Source organism: Salmo trutta, chromosome 12 (assembly GCF_901001165.1).
Source record: "Salmo trutta chromosome 12, fSalTru1.1, whole genome shotgun sequence".
In the NCBI taxonomy this organism is placed as follows: Eukaryota; Metazoa; Chordata; class Actinopteri; order Salmoniformes; family Salmonidae; genus Salmo; species Salmo trutta.
This window is the reverse complement of record NC_042968.1, coordinates 24,341,294-24,354,766: the sequence shown is the minus strand read 5'-3', so window position 1 is coordinate 24,354,766 and position 13,473 is coordinate 24,341,294. Positions and strand designations below refer to the sequence as shown.

At 41.7% G+C, this 13,473-nt stretch overlaps 2 protein-coding genes and 2 long non-coding RNA genes across 6 annotated transcripts; 3 read left to right on the top strand and 1 right to left on the bottom strand.

The window, feature by feature from the left end:
* The first annotated feature begins 728 nt into the window (after positions 1-728).
* LOC115203226 (uncharacterized) lies at positions 729-4,288 on the top strand. The gene is made up of 2 exons (XR_003880128.1): positions 729-884; positions 1,723-4,288. It is a non-coding gene; the product is annotated as an uncharacterized LOC115203226 (long non-coding RNA).
* A 593-nt stretch (positions 4,289-4,881) lies between these two features.
* On the top strand, positions 4,882-6,096 carry LOC115203225 (DNA-directed RNA polymerases I, II, and III subunit RPABC5). Its single transcript, XM_029767697.1, has 3 exons — positions 4,882-4,962; positions 5,398-5,515; positions 5,694-6,096. Exons 2-3 carry the CDS (start codon positions 5,421-5,423, stop codon positions 5,800-5,802), a joined length of 204 nt encoding a protein of 67 aa, XP_029623557.1. The 5' UTR covers positions 4,882-4,962; positions 5,398-5,420; the 3' UTR covers positions 5,803-6,096.
* LOC115203224 (cleavage and polyadenylation specificity factor subunit 7) lies at positions 6,094-10,329 on the bottom strand. Of its 3 annotated transcripts, none has more exons than XM_029767694.1 (9): positions 10,157-10,329; positions 8,908-9,117; positions 8,634-8,737; positions 8,071-8,216; positions 7,604-7,958; positions 7,345-7,466; positions 7,030-7,177; positions 6,689-6,932; positions 6,094-6,518 (listed from the first exon to the last, which is right to left on the bottom strand). In XM_029767694.1, exons 1-8 carry the CDS (start codon positions 10,253-10,255, stop codon positions 6,689-6,691), a joined length of 1,428 nt encoding a protein of 475 aa, XP_029623554.1. In that variant the 5' UTR covers positions 10,256-10,329; the 3' UTR covers positions 6,094-6,518. The 3 variants fall into 3 exon arrangements, with proteins under 3 accessions (XP_029623554.1, XP_029623555.1, XP_029623556.1); XM_029767695.1 differs by having other exon boundaries at positions 7,345-7,463; positions 10,157-10,327; XM_029767696.1 differs by lacking the exon at positions 10,157-10,329 and adding an exon at positions 9,436-9,958.
* Positions 10,237-13,358, top strand: LOC115203227 (uncharacterized). Its single transcript, XR_003880129.1, has 3 exons — positions 10,237-10,358; positions 11,419-11,642; positions 12,102-13,358. It is a non-coding gene; the product is annotated as an uncharacterized LOC115203227 (long non-coding RNA).
* Positions 13,359-13,473: the final 115 nt, after the last annotated feature.

The following is a 13,473-nucleotide window of genomic DNA, read 5'->3' as shown; positions in this document are numbered from 1 at the left end:
GATAAGAGCATCTGCTAAATGACAAAAATGACAATGTAGGCATACAGTAGTTTTCCACTGAACTAGGGCTGTATTATTTGAATGATGTCATCCCCTTAGCATCACAGGGAGATATTTTATTTAGATACAGTCAGGGACAGTGATGCAAGAAAGTACTTAACTGAAGCCATGTACTGAACACACTTGAGATAAAATTAGAAACACACAAACAACAAGCATATTTGCCCCTTTGGGGCGGCAGCATAGCCTAGTGGTTAGAGCATTGGACTAGTAACCGAAAGGTTGCAAGTTCAAATCCTGAGCTGACAAGGTACAAATCTGTCGTTCTGCCCCTGAACAAGGCAGTTAACCCACTGTTCCTAGGCCGTCATTGAAAATAAGAATTTGTTCTTAACTGACTTGCCTAGTTAAATAAAGGTAATAATAATATTTGCCCCTTTACAAATGTGACAGTGACTCAGACACACACACATTTTGCATACCCATCCATTGGGTATGCAAATCTTTGACTTGTATTTGTACAGTATATACAATTTAATCACCATTGTTATAATTATTATAGTAGGCTTCTACAATAATTTATTTTAAAATACATCCTACGCTCTAGGGCTAGGCAGAGAGAGATACAGTAAATTGAACCAAGACAAAATGCAGTCTAAAGATATGGACACCCCCACTGATTGCAGCCCAGATGGTACATCCCAGTCCTTCTCCTTTACCTCCCTCTGTTTTCACTGTGCCCTCCATCTCTTTACTTACTCTCGCTCTCTGTCTTGAGGACATTACTAATTTCCTTCTGACAGCCTTTGAGCAGCAATTCCATCTCTCCATCCTTCCGGCCATTGTTACAGAGCTGTTGGAGAGGAGAACAGAATAGCCTGAGGGTATGTACTCCCAGATTTCTACCTCCTCCCCTTCATGCAATTTCAGTATTTTGGTCTATGGGATTATCACGGCCTGTGCAGCTCCTATCTTCATATCCTGTGCCAGCATCGAGCATCCTCAGATGCATCCATTATAGTATCTCTCTGTTTTTTCTTTAATTCCTCTCTCTCTTTCTTATTTTCCTGCCTTTGGATAATTCTGTATCCCCACTATGTTATTACTCTCTCCTCTCCTTATTCCTGTCTGCTTTCCTCCATCTTGACCTCCATTAACAGTACATACTGTATGACTCATGCCATTTTAGAGATAGACAGAGAGAGAGGGAGATAAATAAATAAATATACAGAGACAATATTTATTGCTTGCTGAGACTGGATTAACACTTGTGTCAGACAGTGTGGGGAGTGCAGAAGACATGCATGCACCTCTGTGCCTCTGTCAACTGGGCTCTTTTTTTAGCAGCTGCAGCAGCATGATTACTCCGTCTGTTACAAAACGTGCAGTTAACTTTCCCATGAGATTGCTCTTGACAGGATGCTGGACTTAAAGTGTTGCTTCCACTGGAAGTTTGTTCTACAGATGTAATAAACAAACCAGATAATGTATATAGCAGGGACAATATGGTTCTGTTTATGTCATCTTGTCTGTCAAGGTCACATGATGGCCCTGCTGACATAAGGCTTTTGCTTCATTCTGCAGTGAATAAGGAGGTGTATAATACTTCCTGTGTATGTTGATGCTCCTTGTCGGTTTAATAACACCAGGGGACAGTAGAGCAGATAACAGAGTCTAATCTGTGTGATTATCTGTCTGCCTCTGTTTGCTGTTTTCCATCAGTGAAGCAGCGCTGACCTGAAAGACACTCCTGACCAACCCCACCTGTTTCTGGATCCTATGGAAGCTAAGGCTAAGAGCGGGGCACCAGCGCCCAAGGCATCCTCTAAAGCAGAGAAGACGGAGAAGAAGGAGGCAGCTCCCCCTAAAAAGATTGACCCCGCTCAAGTAGAGGCTCCACCCCCAGCGGCCCCTGTGGAAGAGCCTCAAGTGGAGGATGGATCAGCTGAACCAGAGGGGGCACCAGAGGGCGAGGAGGCAGCAGAGGCCAGTACGGACTCCCTGGAAAGCCTGAAGCCCTTCCTCATTGGTGGTGCCATCATCGCTGCTGGTGCCATCCTGTTGGGGGCACTGTTGTTGGCACGAAGAAATTAACCACCACCACCACTCATCATCAAAACCTATTGGTCGATGGGTTAACGAGTCACTTGCTGATTGGTTCACAGACTATCATGCAGCTGGTAGAGATGGGGGATGGGGAGCCACTGTGCTTCTTAAGTTTAATTCAGTCTGACCTTTCTTGTAGTGAATATAAACATCAGTGAACATTCAAGTAATACATTTTTGGGCACCTGCTAGTATACTCACGCATGAATTTGCTCCACCCCTCTAACTGCACCTACTTATAGGTCTACAGGCTTTTAATCACCATACAAATGCACTCCAACAGTTACACTGGACACACACATATATACAGTACTTCAATACCCTATTTATCCAGTATGCACTGATAAACATTTTGATGTTTCTGGGTCTACTAATACATAAGTTAGAAGTAGAAATACAGTAACTTTATATTGTTTGATTTGAAAAAGGTCATATGAAGTGAAGTATGAAGAATATTAAACACACTATTGTGAGTGCCACGCAGGTTTGGGGTCAATTTCATTTAAATTCCAGTCAATTCAGGAAGTACACTGACATTCCAATTCTCTTGAATCGTTTTTAATATAGAACGTTTGGAATTTAAATTTTGTTTAATTTCTGAATGGAATTTAAATGAAATTGATCCTAACCCTGGTGCCTAGTATGTGTTATTTCTATGTTCGTATTGCTTTTGATGTAAATACATGGTCCCTACAGATCAGATGTGAACCCTTATGAATAACTGTTTTAGACCAGGAGATATCGTTATATAACGGTTTTAGACCAGGAGATATCGTTATATAACGGTTTTAGACCAGGAGATATCGTTATATCAATTCAGGAGAAGTTGCATGGTTTTGGGAAGGCTGTGTGTAAGTGAAGTCAGCAATGGCAGATAGTGTGACAGATGAAGTCACTTAAATAATTGTTTGTGATAGACTTCCATTTCAGTCTCAACTGATGCTGAGGTAATAACAATTCATAGTCAAATTGCCCCATCTCCCAAATCAATATGCACAGTGAGAATATAGTCAAAGTTATGCCTGGCTGCCTGTGTTTATGACCCTGGTGACACAAATGGAGTATAAACCAAAAGTATATACATATACACTAAATTGCGCAAAATAATATATTTTAACCCTATGTGTTAACACTGTAATCCCTTGGTGTGTCCATTTGTCAAATGTATTAACAGCTTGCTTACTACAATTTCTCTGGAGAAATAGTGTAGCCTCTATTTATTTGAAGACCATACATGTTCGAGTGATAGTGCGAGAGACTGTGCAGCTACTGTAATAGTACTGTACATTGTATGTATGAATTTCGATTCAGAATGAAAATATTCTACATGCAATATGTGGTGTACCAATGTATGTAGTAGCTTGGTCAGTCATGCTCAGCAAATCAGCATATACACAAATATATTACATCCATCTCCAACCTCCTGGAAAGCTTTGAAAGTATGATGAAATTATGATAATACATGCATTGCGGTTTATTTTGTAATACATTAATCTTTTTTGATAGTTTGATAAACCTAGAATCCAAGTAGAAAGCATGCATTATTAATGGGAGTAGAGAAATAGCTGGATTTATTTAGTAGATAAACTGAGATTGTTTCATCTGTTGTTTCCCTATTCATTACAGAGAAGCACTCCTATTTTTGATAACAGACAAACCGTTTTTTTTTAATCAGAGGCCTAGGAGATTTAACACCCAATCAAACATCTTGCTTAAATACTGGCATGTAGCGTACCATGATGCAATATCAATACCTTCAGCACACCAACAGAACAGACACCTATTCTGCAGATACATGTTCAAATAGCCTAGTCATCACGTCACAGAGTACTAAATAAAATCTATCAGTTATTTTCCTTGGTCTCCAAGAGCGTATAAATGCAATAATTCCAGTAGTACTCCACATTTTAGCACATGTTCTGTATGATATTAAAATAATGGTAATGATGGTGAAATGTTGATGGGTAATACTATTGTGAATGGAGAATGAGAACCAGATGATGATGTGATAGTGGTGATTACGATGGGGATTAAACCTATATTTTCTTGATATCCCAGCTCCCTATAGAACATATTTTCCCTCTTGCACACTCCCTCCCCTGCCCCCAAAGCTCCTTGTGTAAATCCAAATGGTTGTCTTGTGACTTGACCTGACCTTTATTAAAGGCAATGAACCAGCTTGCATGGACTCAAGGATCTCTTTGATAGCTGTGCATATTTTGTGTCCTACACTCTCCACCAATATAAATAGCTAGGGTTCATTGTGTTGAGAATGATGTACTCCTTTCATTGTTTCCTTTCCTCCATCATCACTGATATGAATAGGACTGACTGGCTATTATGTCCACCACTCACATGTTAGCGGTCATGAAAAGGAGACAAATTGTAGAAGCCATAAAGAAGAAATAGGATATTTCCAGGGGCTTTTAAATGTTACCATGCTGGCCAATAAGGTTTCTAAACACCGTGCTGTTTAAAAAAATCTGAATTCTCAAAGAGATACAGTAACCAGTTCCAGATGTGACTCATGTGAATCTAGTATTGGACAAGTCCAAAATAGAAAACCGAGGGGAGAGTCATATTCTAAACAGAGCCCTAATATCTTCGGAAAATCGAATGTGTACCATGAAAACATCAATATGTTAAGGTAAATGGAGCTATGAATGAGGGGTAAATGGAGTTATGAATGAGGCGCAGCGCATTCAATTCAATCAAACCTTTCTAGAACCCCCTGTAACGTTGCAGCCCCTGAACATGCCCCAGTATTGAGGGAGGAGCGACGCGCGTTAGCTACATGTTCTTCCTGTGTGCGTTCTTGTCTGTTTGCAAGGGTTACTGCAGAACATCTACTTTACAGTGAGTCGATATCTACTTTATTGTTTGAGTCTCTATTTAGCCATGATATAAAACACATTGGTAAACATGGCTGTTTTATGCTAACACTTTTTGGTTAACTAGCTAGCTATATGCAACGGGTTTGAAAATGTGTGCGCTAGCAAGTACTGTGTAACGTTAGCTAGCACGCCGGTTTACATGTCCACGCTAAGACTGAGCGTCAGTAAACCATAGCTGTCAAGTTATCTACAAAATTGATAGGCTATGCGGTTTCGTTCAGTTACGCTTTTATCATTGAATAGTTACCTTTTTTCTTCAAGCCACAATTCTGCCGTTGGCTGGCTAGCCTAACATTAACTACATGTTTTATTTGTAATTTAGCAGACGCTCTTAATCAGAGCAATTTACAGCAGAGTGCATACATTTTTCGTATTTCTGTTGATAATTTATTTTCAGGGCCCCAGTCGAAAGAAATCAAAATGATTATCCCGGTCCGGTGCTTCACCTGTGGGAAAATCGTTGGTAATAAATGGGAGGCATACCTTGGCCTCCTTCAAGCTGAATACACTGAAGGGTGAGCGACACCTGTTTGTTGTGGTCATTGTTTACATTGTATTTCCCTAAGATGAAACCCTTTCTGAAAATATATTGTAGTGTTAATTTATTTCATCTGATATTTTTAATATCTACATAGGCTACTCCTGATAAACATATCAAACTCTCTTGTCTGCTCCCTTTTGTTTGGTTGGCAGTGATGCCCTTGATGCTCTTGGTCTGAAGAGGTATTGCTGTCGGAGGATGCTGCTGGCCCATGTAGACCTCATTGAGAAGTTGCTGAATTATGCACCCCTGGAGAAATGATGGATACAACAACCACAAGAATCATCTGGCTTATTTATGGACAAGCCCTGGCTGACAGCCAGGGAGGCAGTGCACCCTGATGGATTGACATCCTCGAGACTATTTTCACACCTGGTTTGAATTGTACATGTTTTTTTGTTGTTGGCTACAGCCACTTGCCATGTAATTTACATTATTGTGTAAATAAACAAGATGGGAGGCCAACCCCTTTAAGCAGCATGGGTCAGGCAATGAAAACTACCTGGTCCTCTTGTAACAATCCCTTTTTGCAATAAATACACTTGTTCCAACTCATTTTAACAGCCTTTTTTAATTAGTTCAAATTTGATACAAAAGAAGGGGGAAGAGGGAAAAAAAACACTGCACAGTTCAACATATAAAAAAATGTACCTCTGCTTTGTGCATGCCGGTGTGTCAAACAATATAAGTTGCAGCCACGACCCTGAAACCGTCAATTTATAATAAAAAAATAAAATTACAAAGACAGTAACACTGAGAAAGAGGGGGTTGGTGATGGCTGAGATAAGATTATGATAAGGTAAAATGCTTGGTGGCTGCTGAGTACCAGGGAAATGTGAACGGGGGGCTATGGACATTCATTTTGTCTCACCATCAGTTCATCCATTATCCCAGACTTTTAAGCAGCTTGGTGCAGAAATAAAGTCCTGCCTACCCTCCTATTCAGCCTGACAGGGACAAAGACCACCTAGAATGTCCTGGGAAAAAAACAGAAAAGTTCTGTCAGGACTGCGTAAATACAAAGGGTTGACTGAAAAAACAGGTGCTTGGCAATTAGAGGCGGTGGTGTGAGTAAGTGGTGGTAGTCTGTAGATTACAGAATTAGAGGGGAGACGTGTTGGAGATACGACAGGGTCAGAGAGCTTACCTAGCGGTGCCGCTCGCGGTGCTCCCTATGTCTATCTCGTTCCCGAACACGCTCCCGGTCTCTCCCGTCTCTCTCCCCACTTAGGGAGCGTTCTCGGTGCCGGCGGGACATTCCTGCAGCCTCCCATTCCTGGCTGTAGGACTCTTCCCTTTCTTCCCTTACTCTGCCTCTGTCCCGTTCTCTTTCCCTGTCTCGCTCCCTATCTCGGGAACGGTGTTCTCTGTCACGGGAGCGGTGTCTTTTCCTACAAAGAGAACAAGTTAGGAGTGAGGCCACATTACAATATCCATTTGTGATGAAAGAACTGTCCATGAGGTCCAAACAATTTTTCCAGCACTGACCTGGAGCCATAAGACTTGCTCTCGATGGAGAAGAGGCAGTCTTTCAGAGAGGTGACCAGCGCTCGACAGCGCTCGTCTCCATACACTCTTGACTGCTTGATGACAGCAATGGCAGTCAAAAGCGTCTCAATGGCCAGGGGCATGTCTCCTAAATGAGACGAGGTTACAGAGTTTATTACAACGACAGGATTTAAGATGACCATGATCTGCATTGTGTACTGCATATGTCAATGTCTTTGGGTCTCTAGTCTAGATTTATCATCATGAATCTGTATTTGAGTGTCTACTGTAGGCATTTTTCAGTGAGAGTCTAACCGGCAGTAGCTCCAGACACAGCCTTGGTGATGGCGCTGCTGGCGATTGCTCGGTTTCTGTTCATCAGCTCATCAAACTCTCCCTCTGGCATTTGGGGTGTGGGCGCTTCACTGTCCCTGCTGCTAGAGAAAGAGACACTCCCTTGCTCATCATCAGCATACATACATACATACATACATATCCATACAACTTGTGATAGACATGTTTACCAATTAATACAAAATCATTCCAGAATATAAAGTACAGTGGAAGAGCTCACTTGTGCCGGTTGTACGATGTGTTATGTTGTTGACTGTAGTTGTCGTGTTGTGCTGGAGGAAAGAAGGCAGGGTTGAGATGCAGGGAGGGAGGAGGATGGCTGGGGAGACGTAGAGGTGGTGGAGGGAAAAGGTGTGGCATGGGGGGAGGGGGAATGTGTGGGGGAAGGTGAGGGAAAAGAGGAGGAGGCAGCCTAAAGTATGGGACTGACAGAGGGGGAGGTTTGTTGTGAATGTGTTGGGGGTGGATAGTGTGAGGGACAGTGGAGTGGTTCTGGTTGAGCACAGGAGGGGAGACGGAGGCATTTTTGTCCCCAGTATCTGACGACTCCTTTGAGTTAGAGCGCTGGGGGACACCTATGGAAAAGGAGGAGGGACAGTTTGATTTTGTTTCTATGGCAGCATTGGATATCGCTTCCGAGAAAGACTTGAGTACCTATTTATTTGCTGTAAGTAGATGTGTGCTTACGTTTATTAGCCTGGGCTTCAAACACGGCAAGATTCTGGCGTGTGGCAAAGCGGCAGTCCACCTTTTCTCCATTAACATGACAATTTGGCAAAGTCTCCAGCAACCTCTGTAATGACTCTTCTGTGGCCACCACTACCTCAGCGTATCTATAGAGATAAAAGACAAATATCAGCTAGTATACTTTATGTTACCAGCTGGATAGAAAGGCTATTCCAGAGCTTTGAAAGGCCTTCACAACATAATCGACTAGCCATCAGTAGACCACCAGAGCAGCCTTGTCCAGTTCTTCAGGGTCTGGAGACAACACTTTGGCTCTGGATCATGCACATATAATAAATAATAAAACGTTGGTAGTCATCTGTAAGATCTGTATTTAGCTTAGCTACTGGAGCATCATATTTATTTGAAGACTAATTTGACTCAATAGGTGTCTGTCTCCAGGTCTCCCTAGAACACCATGGCCAGACCCAGTCATGAAATGACGAAACACCCAGTTAATAAACAGTGAAGAAATAGATCACATTAGATTAGAATGATGCCCAGTGGATAGGCCTAACTCTCACCCTCTGGACTGGCCATTAGCTCTGTTCTCAGCAAATTTGATCTCCACAATGTCCTTCACACCCAAGGTGCGAGCCACGTTAATAAGGTCTTTGTCAGAGGTCCACTGATGAGAGAGGTAAAGGAGTACAAAGGAGAGAAAGAGGGAGAAGATGAGTAAAAATTAAGGATAGGGACAGAAAGGTAATAGGCCTAGATGGCTGTATCTCATTACAGAACATAGGCTAATAGATTAGCAAACTGGATTGAAGGTAATGGTGGTGGTGGGACACTCACCCAGGAGAAGTTGCCCACATATACAGCCAGTCTCTTGTTCCACACCCCACTGTAAGTGTACATTATTGCTGGTTTTCTCTCCTCTTTCGTTGGCTGGTCCTTGCTGAGAGGGATAGCATCTTCTGAGAATTTCCTTTCCTGGCTCACAGAGCCAGTGAGCACATCATCGTAAAGATCACTTGCCTCTGCTGTCGTTGCAAAATCTCCATCCTATAGAGAGAGAAAATGTACAGAAGATAGGTATAATCCCTCAATGCCTAGTTTATCACTCACAATGACCATCCCTGAAAAATCTGACAAACTACAAGAGAACATTAACCTCCACATTTGTATTGTTGATATCAAGGACAAGAAATTGAATAGTATGACTTTTGACATTAATTCATGTAAGATGTTGACATGCTGGTCATGCTAAAATCAGACCTCATCCAACAAGTTATTTTAGTTCCCACTTCAAGAATCTTCTGCATTCACTTTCAGCTTCTCACAACTACAGCTCTTTTCATAATCTCTCTCGGCCCGTCTCACCTCCCCGTTGTTTTGACTGAACTTCTCGTCGTAGATGTCTATGAGGTCAGTTGTACCACCACCATCGGCCGCTTTAGCCGCCATCCCGAGTCCTGGGTTGGCACTGCAGCCTGTGGCAACGTTCTCTCAGTAATCGACACTTGACAATAAACGCAAGGAAATAACTAAAGGTGCATATTTTGCACCTTTCCGTGCGTCTATGTTTTATTGATGTAACTAGTCCAGCTGGCTAACGTTACCCAGTTAGCGCCTCAATATTGTTTAAATAACTAGCGAGGTAACGAACGTTAGCGAAATGGCTAACTAGCATCACCTCGCATTCCCTCCCATTGCAGGGAAGCTGGCGTGGACGGAATACCAAAGGCAAACAAATAAATTACCAACCCGGATTAAAAAGTAAACAAATATTATACTTTCAAAATGTGATATAATTGTTATGGAAGTCCACATGCAAAAACTGATAACATTCAGGTAAACACTCAGCTAGCTTGTTGCTGCTACATCAGAACAGAAGCGGAATCGAAGAGTGCATCTCAAATATCTCCCGTGTAAAACAGGCATGATATTACGAGGTTCCGTAAACATTATTTAGCTATCAGCTAAATAATATATGTTGTTACATACGTGAATATATAATGTAAATGTGAGACATGTTGATACACTTATTATTGTTTAACATGCATTTCAGGAACCATTTGGAAGAAGTAATAATTGCCCTTACCAATATGGCGCCAATTATTTCCCCAAACTGGAGCGGACATTTCCCGCTGTGTCCCCCTGTTATTATGTGACTGTCTTTGGCTAGCAGGGACTTGTGCATTTTGGGACACCACCTGCTCTTGAGTCAACAAGAACAGTCACATCAGGATTCAGCAGTCATAAATAAGAAAGACACAATGCTGTCTGCTTTCGTTGCTAAAAGAGTGAGTTGTATTTGGAATATAAACGTTAGGCTACACGGACTATTTGAATTAACCGTGTATCCTCATTTACGTTGTATTTTGTTTTACTTTTGTACTTTCTCTATTCACACGTACATGGGTCTACACACACCGTCATCTGCTCATTCACACATAATATGCACATACATTTATACTGGCTCTACACGCACACTCGCATACAATCTGCTGCTTCTGATGCCTTGTCAGTTTACCCCTATACATATCTACCTCCATCACTCCGGCTTCTCTGCACATTGTAAATATGGTATTGGAACTGACCCGGTATATAGTTTTTTTAAATGTTTTATTTCACCTTTATTTAACCAGGTAAGCTAGTTGAGAACAAGTTCTCATTAACAACTGCGACCTGGTATAGTATGCTTACTTACTGTGTTCTTCATATTTCTTCTTATTTCTCGTTTTTTTATTTTATTTTTAGCAACATTGTTTTTGATTATTGCATTGTTGGGCTTTGAGTTTGCAAGAAAGGTATTCCACTGTACTTGGGCATGTGACATTGAAACTTGTTAGCTACTACATCCAATCGACTGTCCTAACGTTAACTAGCTAGCTAGATAGATGACATTAGTTATCTAACTTAGCTAGCAAACGTTAAGACTGGCAAGCTAGTTGGCTAGAAATGCTGTCTATTCTGACTGAAGCTAACTAAAGTTAGCCCATAAACCTAGTTGACTACTGAGTTTGAAAGTCATTTTCTGCTCTCCCTTTTCAAACAGAATTGTAAAGTTGTGTAGGATATGAAGGTACACTTGTGCAACCAACCTCATGTTTTGTAGCTAATGGAAGGGCAGCAGTCCAATTAATGCATAGTGGTAGCTAGCTAGGTAAAATTATGCTCAAGGACGAAGGTACTCTTCTATTGGACTGTCATCTGAATTAGCCTAGCCTATGATCTTTGCCAGTCTGACTTGTGAGTACCCTACAGGACAGTCATTGTAAGCTACTTTTCTAGCATTAAATATCCATGTTGTTGTGTACAGTCAGTCCAGTGGTTGGTAATGATGTTGTTTATCTTGTCCAGATGGTAAGTGGGGTATACCAGGCATCATGGAGGCCAGCTGTGGCAGAACTAGTAACTACACGGGGTTACAAAGGAGAGGCACTTGATGACTCTAGGGGTGACCTAATTGAGATCCCCCTGCCCCCCTGGACAGAGAAGGATGGCGAGACCGCGGACATCAAGAGACGGCACCTGCTCTTCCAAAGCCGAAAGAGGGGCATGCTAGAGAATTGCATATTTCTCAGGTGAGTGGACCACTGATCCATACTATATATATTTTAGCATTGATTTTAGTCTTCTATTTAATCCTGAGCAAAGCTCATACTATGATAGAGCCCACAATAGAGCAATAAGGAATTTATAAACCATCAGGTTTAAGGTCAGGCAGCATATTTGTGGTCAGTAGCAGAGGCATGATTTAATTATAGTGTGCAACTTACAATATGTGTATCTGAGTCTTGGACACATCTCAAAACCATACACTTGCACATACCAATCAAATAGTCTTAATACAATGAGCGAGCACCAGTTAAGACAGTATGACAGACTGATCAATGAGCCTAGCAACAACTGGGACATCTACTCTTATTTTCAAGCTCATCTGCTTGACTTTCTTAGCATTATGGCGAGCCAATTTGCCCATTCTATATGAGATGTCTGTTGAAGTTAACTGAATGTGTGTTGTCATTCCCTCATCTCAACAGAGGCCCAGCCTGTACCTGATGTGTGCACAGGTGAAATCATGGACCTACTGAAGGAGTTCACTAAGAACAGGGATCAGGAACAGAGGCTGGACGCACCCAACCTGGAATACCTGGACAAGGGGAGCCAGTGAAGCCTGGCTGACACATCCCTCTCAGGGTGTTTTCACATATAGTCCTCTTTAAAGTGAACTCTGGGGTAAAAAAGAAGAAGCAAAAGATCTCAGTTCTCTTTGTATTCACACTGCCCTTGCCTTTGAATAAGGACTCAACTTTTTTGCCAGTTCACTTCACCTATTATGTTGTCAGAGTCTTCTTTGCATTCATATTGCTATGTTTAGAAAGGAACCAATATATTTTTTCAACATTCATTCAATGCACTGTGGGTGCAGGACAAGCCATTCCATCAGAATGTGTTATTGGACAACAATATATACCATATACCTACGTACATTTTGGAAGCTAATAGATTGCATTTAGTTAAAAATTAGACATAATTGTGATCAGAAGATTAACATTAAATATTATTGGTAACAGAAAAACTGCAGATTAAATAATGCTGTAATAGAACTGTTGCCCGGCGCTGAGGACGTGAATTTCGATTAAGGCAGCTCTGATGGAGGGGTTGGGTTAAATGCGGAAGACATATTTCAGTTGAATACATTCAGTTGAATACATTCAGTTGGACAACTGACCAGGTATCCCACTTTTCCCTTTTACACCCAGTGTAGGCTACTGCCCTTTTAAGAGCTAGAATCGATTTTGTACCTTATGTTGCGATTTTTACCAAATTATGTTGCCGTCTTCTCACACTATTAAACCCCACGGTCGAATAAACAGCGCATGAAGTTATCTTAGCCTATAGATCACATATTGCAAAAAATTATCTGAACTAAAAACTCCACGCATATTTTGGCATTTCTGTACATCCTTGCTAATCGATATCCTTAAACGGCACACGTTTTTTCCCCCGTGAAACTGAACATTACCATTTTATCTAATTTGTGGCACCATTGTGAGGGGCAATTGCAGTGAACACAGTGTTGCAGTAGTCTACTGTGTGGTGCGGGAATAATGACAAGCGATTCTGGGGATCGTTGTGTTCACATTGCCCTAAAAATGGGAACAGGGCCGTGGAATTCATGGTCCGGTTCGAACAGAACTCAGTCCACCTCTCGCGAGGGTCAAAGTTCTGTTCGATTCTTTCTTTGGTGGTCTGAGTTCTTTTGGATTGTTCACACAATCACACTGCACAAAAAATGTAGCGGGGAAAAAAATTGGCTGGAAGGGACCAAGTATGAAAACACCCTCAGAGAATGCTAATGGTTCTCATAATTTACCAGAGAAACCCTCCTAGACAAGGACAATTCCTGCA